Source organism: Rhincodon typus, chromosome 9 (assembly GCF_021869965.1).
Source record: "Rhincodon typus isolate 14 chromosome 9, sRhiTyp1.1, whole genome shotgun sequence".
Classification (NCBI taxonomy): Eukaryota; Metazoa; Chordata; class Chondrichthyes; order Orectolobiformes; family Rhincodontidae; genus Rhincodon; species Rhincodon typus.
The window spans coordinates 26,140,873-26,154,940 of NC_063340.1; the positions used below are offsets into that span (position 1 = coordinate 26,140,873).

Consider the following 14,068-nt stretch of genomic DNA (forward strand, 5'->3'; position numbering starts at 1 on the left):
GTTGCGGGAAATGAGGGAGACACAGTCGAGGGTGTTCTGGACTGAGGGGGGCGGATGTTGCAGTCCTTGAAAAAAAAACACCACCAGAACTGCCTTGTTATTAGAACCTGGTCCAAGTCACCCTTAGTGATGAAAATGTGTCGTAGGTGATTGACCTTTGAGACGGCTGATATCATTCCATTAAGATTAATCAATAAAATCATGCCTTATAACTGTTGCCTAAATCTCATGGCAGGCAAACATAAAAAATTTGATTTGAAGTGATACTACATGCTTGGCTGCACTTGGGTTTTCTTTAGGTGCTCCGGTTTCCTCCCACAGTCCAAAGATGCGCTGGTTAGGTGGATTGGCTATGCTAAATTGCCCCAGGATGTGCAAGCTAGGTGGATTATCCATGGTAAATGCAGGGTCACAGGGATTTGGTGGGGTACAGGGGGCAGGGGTAGTGGTGGTCTGGGTGGAATGCTCATCAGAGGGTCGGTGTAGACTCGATTGGCCAAATGGCCTGCTTCCACATTGTATGGATTCTATGATTGTGTTCCTTTCCATATCCTTACAATTTTGGAACAGGAATAGAATATTATAAAAATACATATACAATATATACATGTGTATATAAATGCTATCCTACCTGAAGGAAAACTTAAAGAAAAAAAAATCAACACAAGTAATGTTATTACACAACTTGTCACTTAATAAAGGAGTTGGAGAGAATGAAAAAAAGGGAGTCAAAAACCAAACATCTCCCTCAAAAAAGTGAAAACTAACCCACAAGATAACCTCAACAAGATCCGAAGTTTTGACACCTGTGGAAATGAGTCATTGGCTGGCATTTCTGCATTGTGAACATTACCTACAACTTACCAGCGCAAGCCTCGTGTTGTCTAACCCTTGCTGCATGTATGTACAGACTGATTTAATAGCCAAATAGGCACAAATAGTCCTACAATAGCCAAACAGGCACAAATGAGCAATCAGCAATCCCGACTTCTGAACTTATTTTGGTGGAAAGTCAATGATGAACCAACATAAATTGTTTAGGCCTAGGACACAACTCCAGGGAGCTCCTGCAACAATGTCCTTTACGTTGTTCTTGAGGATAAAGGGGTAGAATTTTTCTGTTATTTGTAATAAAACAGTTTTAAATGGTTTAACGTGCATAGTTTGAATTTTTATTTTCATCTGTGGAAAAGAATTTGATAGTCTCTTGTAGCATTAAAATATTGGTAATCTCTGAATTTGTTCTATGCCTGCCCACCACAATGAACAAATTGCAAGCAATAAAACATATGATCAATCAAGGCAGGTTTCACTCTGGAATCTGACTTGTCCAATATTACCATCAGCTGGGATCATAACATTATCAATGACCTCATCTATCACTTCATTGGTGTTCAAGAGTAGACCAATGGGACAATAATTGGTTAAATTGGATTTGTTCACTAGATTTATGATTTAATTTTATTTGTATTTCTATATTGTTTGTTACGAAGAAGACACAATTTTAGCTTCATTGAGTGGTGCCAGGTTGTGTGGTAAGTTAAAGCCTTATTTTAATGCATATAAGTTTTTTAAATAAAAAAATCTTTCGAGGTTAATAGTTCATGAAACAAATGGTAAAAAGGGAAGAAAAAGAGAGGTGTCTTTGATCCAGGGAAATAGAGACAACACTTAAGTTTTCTTTTAGCAAGAACATCTCGAAGGTTAGTGTGGTGGCAGATTTCTTCTAGACAGAACAGTTCTGTGGTGGTGCAGTTTAACAGCTTCCAAAATGGTAAAAGCAGAATTTTTTTTTTTTTTTTTTTTTTTTTTTTTTTTTTTTTTTTTTTTTAAAAAGTGTATGAGTGGCTTAAAAGTTAGGAAAAGCTTCAGAAATGGAAGGGTGTGAGGTGTCAGATAGAAAGACCTCCTATGAGGCTGTTGAATTTGTGAGGTTGAAGAATAAATGAGCTTTGTTGGCAATTTCTTTAAATATCTCATGAGGAGATATTAACTAAGGAAGATAACATCAAGTGATTGCAGATATTTGCCATAAAACAAACAAATATAGCTGTGCCAACTGAATAAAGAAATTTAAAATAGAAACACAGTTAACTTTGAGGCATCTGTGATGGTGGGAACCTCCAGTTGCTGAGGTTGATCATCTACTTGGTGTTTCTGATTGAAAATAGCTCTAAATGCTTCAGCCTTGTCTTGTACACTGATGCAATTGGTCCACTATTCATTGAGAATAGAAATGGGCATACAGCCTCTTCATCAAACTAATTATTTGTTATTCATCACTATTCATGGTAAAATGTGGAAGGACTGCACAGCTTTGATCTGATCTTTGGGATTACCTAGCTCTGTCTATCGTACAATGCCTCCACAGTTCAGCATGCAAATAGGTTCAGCTGCCACAAAATTGGCTCAATTTTCAGGCATACCTGTGAGTGCACATAGTTTGCTACCGTATTTCTCATTGTTCTGTTAATTTGGCTCTGTTCAATTCATCTAAATTCCTCACTTAGAGTCAAGGTCAATGTGGCATTTAGGTCAAGCAGAGTTAAAGAACAGGGGGAAAAGATAACTTGAGTGTAGTGGAAGTCTAGGATGAGAAAGTGGGATGGCCAGGAGGATAGTGGGAAACCAAGAGAAGGTTGAAAGGTTGCAAATGGAGAGAAATTAAGGAAGGGGTGGAGTAGGGAATAGAGAAGTTAGAAATGAAGGATAGCAGAATAGGCAGGGCAACAGAGAGAGAGAGAGAGATTGAGAGGAAGAGGAAGAGGAAGGAGTAGTGGAGACAACAGTCCTACTATTTTACAAAATACAATTTCTAATTGGGATCATAATGGGCAGCATGGTTCAGTGGTTAGCACTGTTGCCTCACAGCACCAGGGACCCGGGTTCGATTTCACCCTCGGGCAACTGTCTGTGTGGCGTTTGCACATTGTCCCCGTGTCTGCATGGGTTTCCTCCCACGGTCCAAAGATGTGCAGGCTAGGTGGACTGGGCATGCTAAATTACCCATAGCTTTATGTAATTAGGTGCGTTATAGGGGGACGGTCAGGGTGGACTTGTTGGGCGAAAGGGCCTGTTTCCACACTGTAGGGATTCTATGAATTATTTAAACTAAAGTACAGGACAATGGCAAATACAGAGGAATGGGACCAATTGAACAGCTCTAAAAGCAGATGTATCTTGGGTTGAATGATCACTTTTTGTCTTAGGAAAATAGTTGTAGAGGCCTACAGTACAGAAAAAGGCACTTTGGGCCACTGAGTCACCGCCAGTCAAAAACAGTCATTAACTATTCTAAGAGACAGTAAGAACTGCCGATGCTGGAGTCAGAGGTAAGTGTGGAGCTGGAGGAGCACAGCAGGCCAGGCAGCATCAGAGGAGCAGGAAAGCTGACGTTTCAGGTTGGGACCCTTCTTCAGAAATGGGGAGGGAAGGGAGCTCAGAAATAAATAGAGAGGAGGGGTGAAGCTGGGGAAGGTAGGTGGGATGGTGATAGGTGAGTGCAGGTAAGCAGGGGTGGGGATTGGTCACTGAGGTAGGAGGAGTGGATAGGTGGGAGAGAAGATGGACAGGTTGTGTCTGGTCAAGGAGGCAGGGATAAGAAGACTTTGAAACTGGTAAAGTTCACATTGAGACCATTGGGCTGTAGGCTCCCAAGGTGGAACACGAGGTGCTGCTCCTCCAGTTTCCAGGTGGCGTCATTGTAACACTGCAGCAGGCCCAGGATGGACATGTCGTCCAGGGAGTGGGAGGGGGAGGTGAAATGGTTTGCGTCCAGAAGGTGTTGTCATTTGTTGCGAACAGAGCACAGGCGCTCTACAAAGCGGTCTCAGAGCCTCCGCTTGGTCTCAACGATGTACAGGAGGCTACATCGGGAGCAGCAGACCGCATTGACAGATGTGCAGGTGAACCTCTTTTTGATGTGAAAAGTTTGTTTGGTGCCTTGGATGGAGGTGAGGGGGTAGGTGTAGTACTTCCTGCAGTTGCAGGGGAAGGTACTGGGGAGTGTGGAGTGGACAAGGGAGTTGCGTAGAGGACGGTCCCTACAGAAGACAGATAGAGGTGGGGAGGGAAATATATCTTTGCTTGTGGGGTCGGATTGCAGGTGGCGGTGAATGATACGTTGAATACAGAGGTTAGTGGGGTGATATGTCAGGACAAGAAGGATTCTGTCTTTGAAATGTTGCGGGGAGGGGATGTGAGGTCAGAGGTGCGGGAAAAGCAAGGGATGCGGTCGAGAGCATTTTCGACCACTGAAGAGGGGGGAAAGTTGCAGTCCTTAAAATAGGAGGTTATCTGGGATGTGCAGGAGTGGAATGCCCCATCTTGGGAGCAGACGTGGCAGAGGCAGAGGCAGAGGCAGAGGCAGAGGCAGAGGCAGAGGCAGAGGAATTGGGAGTAGGGGATTGCATTCTTGCAGGAAGGTGGGTAAGAGGAGATATAGTCTAGGTAGCTGTGGGAGTCAGTGGGCTTGAAATAGATGTTGGTTTTGAGGTGGTTACCAGAGGTCCAGGAAGGGGAGAGAAATATCAGAGATGGTCCAGGTGAACTTGAGGTTGGGGTGAAAGGTGTTAGTAAAGTTGATGAACTTTAACTATCATTTAACTATTCTAATCCTATTTTCCAGCACTTGGTTCATTGGCTTGTAAAGATCACAAGTGTACATCTAAATACTTCTCCAATGTTAAGGGTTTCTGCCTCTACAGCCCTAACAGGCAGTGAGTTCTAGATTCCCACTGTCCTCTAAATGAAAATATATTTCCTACTATTGCCTCTAAATCTCCTGCCCCTTACCTTAAATATATGCCCCAGTCATTGATCCCTCCACCAAGTGGAAAGGCTTCTTACTGTCTAGCCTATCTATGCCCCTCAATTTTGTACATCTCAATCATGTCCCTCTCAGTCTCCTGTGCTTCAAGGAAATCAATCCCCGTCTGTCCAATTTCTCTTCACAACTAAAACTTTCCAGCCTAGGAAACGTCCTGGTAAATTTCCAGGGCAATAACACCCTTCTATAAACGTGGATTCGAGAACTGCGCACAATATTCTAGCTTATTTACTATCTCACCAACTTTCGTATCATTCTCAAACTTACTGAAAAATCTCCTTAAATTCAAGACTAAATAATTTTTATACACCACAAACAGCAAAGGTCCCGATACTAATCCATGCAGACCCCCTCTGGACTTCCAGTCAAAAAAAAACACTCAACGATCACTCTCTGCTTCTTGCTATTCAGCCAATTCTGGATCCAATTAGCCAAATTTCCTTGGATCCCATAGGCTCTTGGCTTTGCTGTCAATCTCCCAAGGGGGACTTTATCAAAAAACTGAAGTCCAAATAAATTACATCAAATGCACTGCCCTCACCTACACACCTGGTTGTTACTTGGAAAAAGTCAATCAAGTTATAGAATCATTAAGGCATACAGCACGGAAACAGACCCTTTGGCCCAATTCACATATGCTGACCAAGTTTCCCAAACTAAATTAGTCCCATTTGCCTACACTTGGCCCATGTCATTCTAAATCTTTCCTTTTTCATGTACCTTTCTAAATGTCTTAAATGTTGTAAATATACCCGCATCTACCACTTTCTCTGGCAGCTGATTTCCACATACAAACCACCCTCTGAACAAGTTGCCCCTCATGTCCTTTTTAAATCTTTTTCCTCTCACTTAAAGTTATGCCCTCTAGCTTTGAATTCCCCAATCCCGTAGAAAAAAACCTTTGCAACTCACCTCATCTATTGCCCCTTGTGATTTTAGAAACTTCTACAATGTTACCCCTCAACCTCCTATGATCCAGTTAAACAAGTACCAGCTCATCTAGCCTCTCCTTAGAACTCAAACTTTCCAATCCTAGTAACATCCTTAACTCTTTTCTGCACCCTCTCCAATAATATTCTTCCTACAGCAGGGCAACCAGAAATGTACACAGTACCTCAAATGTGGCCTCACCAAAGTCCTGTATGACCTTAACATTATGTCCCAACTCCTATATTCAGAGGTCTGAGCAACAGAAGCAAACAAATTCCTTCTTTACCACTCTGTCTACCTGTGACACAACTTTCAATGAACTAAGTACCTGAAACCCTAGGTCTTTCTGTTCTACAACTCCCCAGGACCCCATCATTTACTGTGTAAGTTCTGCCCTTGTTCATCTTAGGAAAATGCAACACCTCCAAATTGGTCTGACATGATCTCCCCTTAACAAAACCTGTTGTATAATTCTACAGCACTCTAGTCTCTGAGTTAGAAGGTTGCAATTTAAGTACCAATGTAGAATTTCTGCAGCCAATTTCTGCCCCCTCAGATGGATGTAAATGGCCCTATATCAAAGAGCGGTAGTTCCACAAGTGCTTTTGATATCTATTCTGCAGTTCACTGATTTACTCCTTATTATCTCAGCATGTTTGTGACTCCTTATGAGCATAGGTTGGCTACCACATTTCTTATTTTACAATAGTGTCTAGTCTTCCAAAGTACCTTATTAGTTGTAAAATATTTTTGGACACCCTGTGAACATGAAATAATTGTGTAAATGCAGGTCTTTCATTTTAATGAGGTCTTGTACTGTATCCTGGACTAATTGTTCAGAACAAATAAAAATATTCACTGAAATATTCTAAGAAGATCAGAGTTTCCTAGTTTCCTGCTCCATATGCAGTTCCTTAACAACACCACAAAAAGTAAATTAACTGGCAATTAACTTATTGAAGGGAGCTCTTAGTACTTAAATTGGCTATATTATTTGCCAAATATTGATGGATTACTTTTGAAAGATAGCCATTGGCTTTAAAATGCTTAGGAGCAGCCTGGGGATTCTCACATAAATGAATCAATTTCCTTCTTTGTAACTTTCACAGCTATGGCACAAACAAAAGAAAAGAAAACTTAGGAATAGTCACAAAAACTTAAAAGAGTTAAGAAATGAAGGACCCTGTGAAACAAAGTGGGAGACAGCAGAGTCAGCAGCTTCACAAAAAGGAGAAGGCAGCAGCGGCAGGAAATTAAAACCGGCATTGTCTCATCAACCTGTTTCTACCACCCAGAGCAGAAGAGTGACACCACAGGAAAAGAGATAGTTGGAGTTGGTGGCTGGAGATATTTCATCCATGTCCCCTTTGATTGTCAAATGGTTTAAATCCATGGATGCTATTACAACTGAAAAGCACATTTAAGAAACTTACTTTGAAAATATTTAACATCCAAATTCACTGAATAGGATAGAGATTGTGGGCAGACGATGTGTTACAGCTGTAATATGTAGGAGCAGGTGGACACTGGTACAAACCATGGTGACCACATCTGTAGCAAGTGTTGGCTGCTCGAGCAACTTTGGCTCAGAACTAATGAGGTGAAGTTCAAGCTATGGACACTGTGACACATCAGAAAAGGGAGGCAATCACATCCCTTAAATACATCAAATTTGTTCTGTGGTCAGGGACCTGAGTGCAACTGTAAATTAGGCAGGTATAGGGATTTAGAATTTAGCTTTGGAGAGCATTAGCTAGTTCCCTTTCTAATAAGTATGAGGTTCTTATTCCGAGTGTAGACAAGGGCACAAGCTGCAGAAAGGATGAGGGAAATGACTGCAGCACCATGGTACAAGTAGGGAGAGAAAAGAGAAACATAGTAGTAATGGGGGATAGCATAATTAGGGAGATGGATGAGAGACCACTTAAGCCAGGAAGCTATAGGCCAGTAAGTCTAAAGTTGGAAAAAGGTCAAAATAGGTCAAAAGGAAGAAATAGCAGGACGTTTAGAAACCTTAACACAATCGAACAGAATCAACATTTTTTTTTTGTCAAAGGGAAATTGCATTTCACAAATTTACCAGAGATGTTTGAGCATATAAGAAGCAGAGTTGAAAAATGTGAACTGACAGATATAATGTATTTGGATTTCCAGAAGGAATTTGATAAGTGTGACATAGAAGATTATTGCACAAATTATGAGCTCATTGTATTTGGGGTAATACGTAAGCATGGTGTGAAGATTGATTAATACATAGACAGTATGTCAGGATTAATAGATCTTTCTGATTGGAAAATGTAACTAGTGGAGTGCCACAAAGATCAGTCAGCCCTAAGGCCTCAATTTATATATTTTCTACATTAATGACTTGGAGGAGATGCACAGAGAACAATGCACCCAAATTTGCTGACTATATAAAAACAGATGGAAGGGCATGTAGTGATAAGGACATACAAACTGGTAAAGGGATATAGATATGTTGAGTAAGTGGGCAAAAAAGTGCCAGGTGAAGTTTAATGTAGGAAAGTATGAAATCATACACTCTGGTAGGGAATAGCAAAACATAGACTATTATTTAAGTAGAAGAGAGACACCAAAAACGTGCATGAAACACAAAGGTTAACCTAGAGGTAGAGCAAGAAATTAAGAAGGAAGTTGGTTTTGGTTTTTATTACACAGGGGTTAGAGATTTAAAATAGGGAAGTGGTATTACAACTGCTCAAGGTGTCGGTGAAATCATCTCAGATAAAAAGAACTGCCAATGCTGGAGTCTGAAGAAGGGTCCCGACCCGAGACATCAGATTTCCTGCTCCTCTGACGCTGCCTGGCCTGCTGTGTTCTTCCAGCTCCACACTCTGTTATGTCAGTGAGACCATGCTTTGAGTGCTACGTATAGTTCTGCTTACTGTATTTAGAAAATATGTACTGCCACTGGATACAGTTTAAAAGAGATTCACTGGGCTGAAGAAGTTGACTTGTCAAGAATGGCTAAATAGGTTAGGCCTCTACTCCATTAGTGCTTAGAAGAATGAGAGGTGATCTAATTGAAACATTCAAGATTGAGGGATTTGACAGCTTATATATTGAAGATGTTTCCACTAGTATGGGAGTCTTGAACTAGGGCACATAATTGCAGGATAAGGGGTCACTCATTTTAAGCTAAAATGTGAAGGAATTTTCTCTCCAAGAGGGTAATGAATATCTGGAATTCTCTACCCCAGAGAGTTGTTAAGACAAGATCATTGAAAAGACTTAAACAAGCGGTAGGTAGATTTTTTTTTTTTTAAATCTCGCAGAGTTGAGGGCTATGAAGAGATGGCACAAAAGAGTTGAAGGGGCCAAATATCCTAATCTTGCTTCTATTTCTTTCATTATGAGTTGGCCCACTGTGTATATTGACCTATAAGAGGTGCTACAACTTACTCATTAAACCTCTGCATTAAGCCTGATAACAAATAGCAGAATGGATAGCAAGCTGTCAAAAGATACAAAAGAGTAGGGGTTAATGTTACTTATTCAGATGGCAAAATGTTGGAAAAGTGGGAGGTAGAAGCACGCAGAAGGAGAAAGGTTCAGGTTAGGGAGAGGGCAAAATGAAGTGGTTAGAGATGATGAAGGCTAGAAAATGGGAAGAGGTAGAGAAGGAGAAGGAGTGGAGGCTCTGAGTTACAAGACAAGTTCCAATTGGGGTCAGAATTCATTATTTAAAATAAAGTACAGGGCAATGGTAAAATACAGAAGGATGGGATAAATTGGAAGCTCTATCAAAGAGTGCTAACATTACTTATTCAGACAAAGTGCTGGAAAAGGATTTGTATTGGAACCACTCATTCACTATTTAGATTTATAAGTTAGAACTGGAAAATTGGAAGTTCATATTCAAAGTTTGCAGTAACAAAAAAAATGCTTTATTTAATACTGAGAAGGATTGTGACAAAATAAGAAACAAAAATGTGTAGAGCTGTGTAACTGGCAGATTAATTTCAATATCTGTAAATGTGAGGTGTTGCATCTTGGTGGGTACTATATTCAACATCCTAACAAGGCCAGGTGTGGAAAAAATTCTTGTCATTTTTCTTCCAGTTCTTTTATAAATATTTTAATCTAACACTTTTGGGCCCCAATTCCCTTGCCAGACAAAACAGACAGTTCCTTGTGAATCTACCAAAAGACCTTGAACTTGGCCAGTGGTCAGGGATAGGGGGATGTGACTCTGAGTGAGGCTGGTAGAACTGAAGAGCTTCAGCCCTGGTCCTTGTCCAACAGGTTTGAGATTTCTGATCCCTATGTGGACAAGAACAGAAACTGTAGTCAGTTTGATGGATGAGCATCAAACTGACTATAGCATCATGCTGCAGGAATCCATTCAAGTGGGGAGAAAAAGAAGAATTATAGTTGTAATTAGGGATAGTATAGTTAGGGGAATAGACAATGTTCTTTGTAGCCACATTCAACAGTCCCAAAAGCTATCTGGTGCCATGGTTAAGGATATTTCAACTGCACTGCAGAGGAACTTGGATTGGGAGGGGAAAGATTCAGTTGTCATGGCCCATGTAGATATCAACAATACAGGTAAAACAAGAAAGAGGTTCTATTGACTCGATACAAGCAGCTAGAAAGCAGAACCACAACCACAAAGGTAGTAATCTCCAGATAACTTCTAACTTCTACCTCGGATAGTAAATTGGCACAGAGTAAATGAGACTAAAGAAATGCAAAGCTCAAAGATTGGTGTGGGAGAAATGATTTGATTTCGTGGGACATTGGCGACAGGACTGGGGAAAGAGGGTGCTGTTCTGTTGGTACAGGCTCTACTTTAATTGTGCTAGGACCAGAGCCCTAGCGAATCACAACTCTGACTGTAGATAGGGCTTTGAGCCAAATAGTGGAGGTGGGAGGTGTCAGTTGTATGGAAAACTTAAAAATAACTAAAAGCATAAGGAGAATGCAGGAGTGCAGGTTAGTGATGAGGCTGATTCCTTAACAGAAAAGGAAAGACAGAGACAGAGACCAAGAAATCATGCAACAGAAGGGAAGATTGATAATACAGCAAACTTTAATGCTTTGTATCTGAATGTGCAAGGCATGCAGAATAAAATTAATTAATGTACAATGCAAATAGATGCAAATAGGTATGATTTAGTGGTGATTACTGAAGTTTACAGGAAGATCAGATCTAGAAGTTGAATATCCAAGGTTTCAGTGTTTCAAAAAAAAACAAAGGAAAGTAGGTGGTGTAGCATGGTTAGTAAAGGAGGGCATCAGTGTTCTACTGAGAAATTTTGGCACAGGAGATCAGGATGTGGAGTCAGAAATAATAAATAGCAAGGAAAAGAAATCCCTGGTGGGAGTAATATAGGTCTCCTAACAGTAGGTCCACAGCAGGACAGAAGTATAAAGAAGGCAATATTGAGGGCTTGTAAGAAAAGTGTGACAACAAATAATGGGTGATTTTAATATGCATATAGACTGGATTAATCAAATTACAAGGGTAGCCTCAAGGGAGACTTCAGAGTGCATTTGAGTTTGTTTCTTGGAGCAATATATTGGAGAACCAACCAAAGAGCAGGCCAGTTTGGAATCAGTATTGTGTAATTAGATGAGATTAATTAATGATCTCGTGGTAAAGGATCCTCTAGGGAAGTGAGACCACAGCATGCTGGAATTTTTAAATTTAGTTTGAGAATGAGAAACCTCAGACACACAACAGTATTCAGTTGTTAAACAAAGGTAATTAAATAGGTGTGAGGGCAGATTTTGTGGACTTGGCACACAACAAAAAGGTAGGACTGTCCATGAATAGTGATAGGTGTTTAAAGAGACAGAGACATTCAATTTCTCTCAACTAAAATATATTCCAGAGGAAGAAAGATTGCAAGAGGGGAAAATATTTATGGCTAAGTAAGGATGTTAAAAATAGCATAAAAATAAAAACTTACACGTGCTATATCGCAAAGATCAGTGTCAGGTTGGAATATTGGGAAACTTTTAAAGACCAGCAAAGTGTTTTTTTTTAAAAAAAAGCGATGACAATAATAAGAAATTATGAAAAGAAACTGGCTCAAAATATAAAACAGATTGCAAAAGCTTCTATAAGTATATAAAAAGGAAGAGCAGCTGAAGTGAATGTTGGACCCTTAGAGGATGACACTGGAGAGTTAATAATGAGGAAACAAACGACAAAGCCAAAATCATCATCTGAAGAAGGGTCCAGACCTGAAACGTCAGCTTTCCTACTCCTCTGATGCTGCCTGGCCTACTGTGTTCATCCAGCTCTACACCTTGTTATCTCAGACTCCAGCATCAGCAGTTCCTACTATCGGAGCCAAAAGTAATGTTTTGCCTTGTGTTTCATGTCATTAGGACACGAGTACGATCCCCACAGCAACAGGTAATGCTGACGTTATCGAAAAGAAGGAACATAAAACAATCTCACTGGGGGAAAAAGTACAGATCTAACTACTAGGATTAAAAGCAAACAAGTCCTCAGGGCCTGATATTCTTTAAGACACTAGGATGTAGGCTGTGGTTGCAGATATTAGCAAATGAATTCATAAGTTTCAAAAGTTTCCTGGTTCTGGAAGGGTTCCACTGGATGAGTAAAATGCTAATATAACGCCCTTTATTCAAAAAATGGAGGAAGAAAATAAGAAACTACAGACCAGTTAAATTAACATCTATCTTTGGGAAATTGTTGTAATCTGTTCTTAAGGAGGTATTAACAAGACATTTGGAAAGTCAAAATACAATCCATCAGAGTTAGCAAATATTATGAATGGTAAATCACGTTCGACTGATTTGCTAGAGTTCATTGAAGATGTAACGAGCAAAAATGATAATTGGGGTCCCGTAGATATCTGGATATCCAGAAGGTATTTGATAAAGTGCTGCACAAAAAGTACAAAGTAAAATCACATGACCCTTCGCATATCTTAAATATGCATACAATCACTCATGTATTAGACAAGTACAGCTTAGCGACTGAGTTAGAGAGTGAATCGTAAAACCACTGGAGGAATACAAACCACTGAAAATCTGCAGACCCTGGATGAACCACACAAAGTCGTTTTTTATGTTAAATATCTAGAGAAATGCACGCTACTTCTGAAACATACGTTGAGGGAAAAATCGACAGTGCTACATTTTTTACTCGCTTACACGTACGTAAATTTGCAACACAACATCAATGACTAGACGAGACTGCAGGCAGTGAGTAGGCAAGGCCCGAAGCTGCTAGATTCCCGGGTGATCCGGTCCCGGCTGTTAAGTTCCGGATTGATTGGTTCCGGCCTTGTATCTCCCTCCTCCCCCTTCCCCCGGACTGTGCGCACTGACATGGCCGAGCTGATGTTGTGCAGTCCGCGCTCTGCCGGTACTGCTCGGTCGGAGGCCACAGAGGACTGAAAACAAAAATGGCGGGAAGGAGAAGCCTACTTTTAGAAGGTGAGCTAGCATCACTGGCTATCGGTTACTGGAGAGAGTAATGTCGGTTTGTTTGTTGTTGCTAAAGGAAAAGAAATGTCCTGGTTTTTGCACATATTGTGTGCGCCTTAAAGAGTAAGGTAATTGGATTCAGTGGAGGTGCTGATTTGAAGGCTTGTTCTAGACGGTCTAGGCCTATAGGAGTGACAGAAACTCACGTTTAAAACTGCTCTGTCTGTAGGTCAACTTTAAGCCAAAAAGTACGAAAGTGAAATATTAGAAGTAGCAGCGAACTGAGCTGCCATCATTTCCCTTCCTGTTGTTTTGAATTCTAAAGCTTTGATTTTACTTTTGCTAAATGTCGCCGTAAACGTAATCTCACGGTGTAAAAATTTGTGGAATAGTACTTCAAAATTTTACAATCTCCAAAAAGATGAAGTCCTCCAGCTTTACAAATACCTTTCTAGCTTACTTGTACCATGTTGACATTTCAATCTAAGCACCTGTCGTACGAGTTAGCCAAGATATTGCAGTGAAAGGATAGGATAAGGTATTTAAAGCAGCTTCAGTGGAGGACACTTGAATTTTTTAAATTTGGTTTGGCTTTCCTTGTTTAATTGGCATTTTATTGCCATGTTTACTACTGCTATGTACTGTCATTGATCCATGTTGGGTTAAAACATATACTTTTGTTGTACAGAGTAAGGTAAATGAGTGAGGGATAGTAGGAACTGCAGATACTGGAAAATCTGAGATAACGAGGTGTAGAGCTGGATGAACACAGCAGGCCAAGCAGCATCAGGAAGGCTGACGTTTCGGGCCTAGACCCTCCTTCAGAACTTCTGAAGAAGGTTCTAGGCCCGAAACGTCAGCTTTCCTGCTCCTCTG

The 14,068-nt window shown here is 40.6% G+C and overlaps 2 protein-coding genes across 2 annotated transcripts in view; one reads left to right on the forward strand and one right to left on the reverse strand.

The window, feature by feature from the left end:
• LOC109929780 (filamin-A-interacting protein 1-like) overlaps positions 1-12,999 on the reverse strand; it is a 393,800-nt gene extending 380,801 nt beyond the window's left edge. Inside the window, exon 1 of the mRNA XM_048600953.1 lies at positions 12,923-12,999. Coding sequence (XP_048456910.1) covers positions 12,923-12,942 — 20 coding nt within the window. The 5' untranslated portion in view covers positions 12,943-12,999. The remainder of the gene's footprint in view (positions 1-12,922) is intronic.
• LOC109929782 (sentrin-specific protease 6-like) overlaps positions 12,703-14,068 on the forward strand; it is a 71,528-nt gene continuing 70,162 nt past the window's right edge. Inside the window, exon 1 of the mRNA XM_048600954.1 lies at positions 12,703-13,201. Within this exon, the coding sequence (XP_048456911.1) occupies positions 13,171-13,201 (31 nt within the window). The 5' untranslated portion in view covers positions 12,703-13,170. The remainder of the gene's footprint in view (positions 13,202-14,068) is intronic.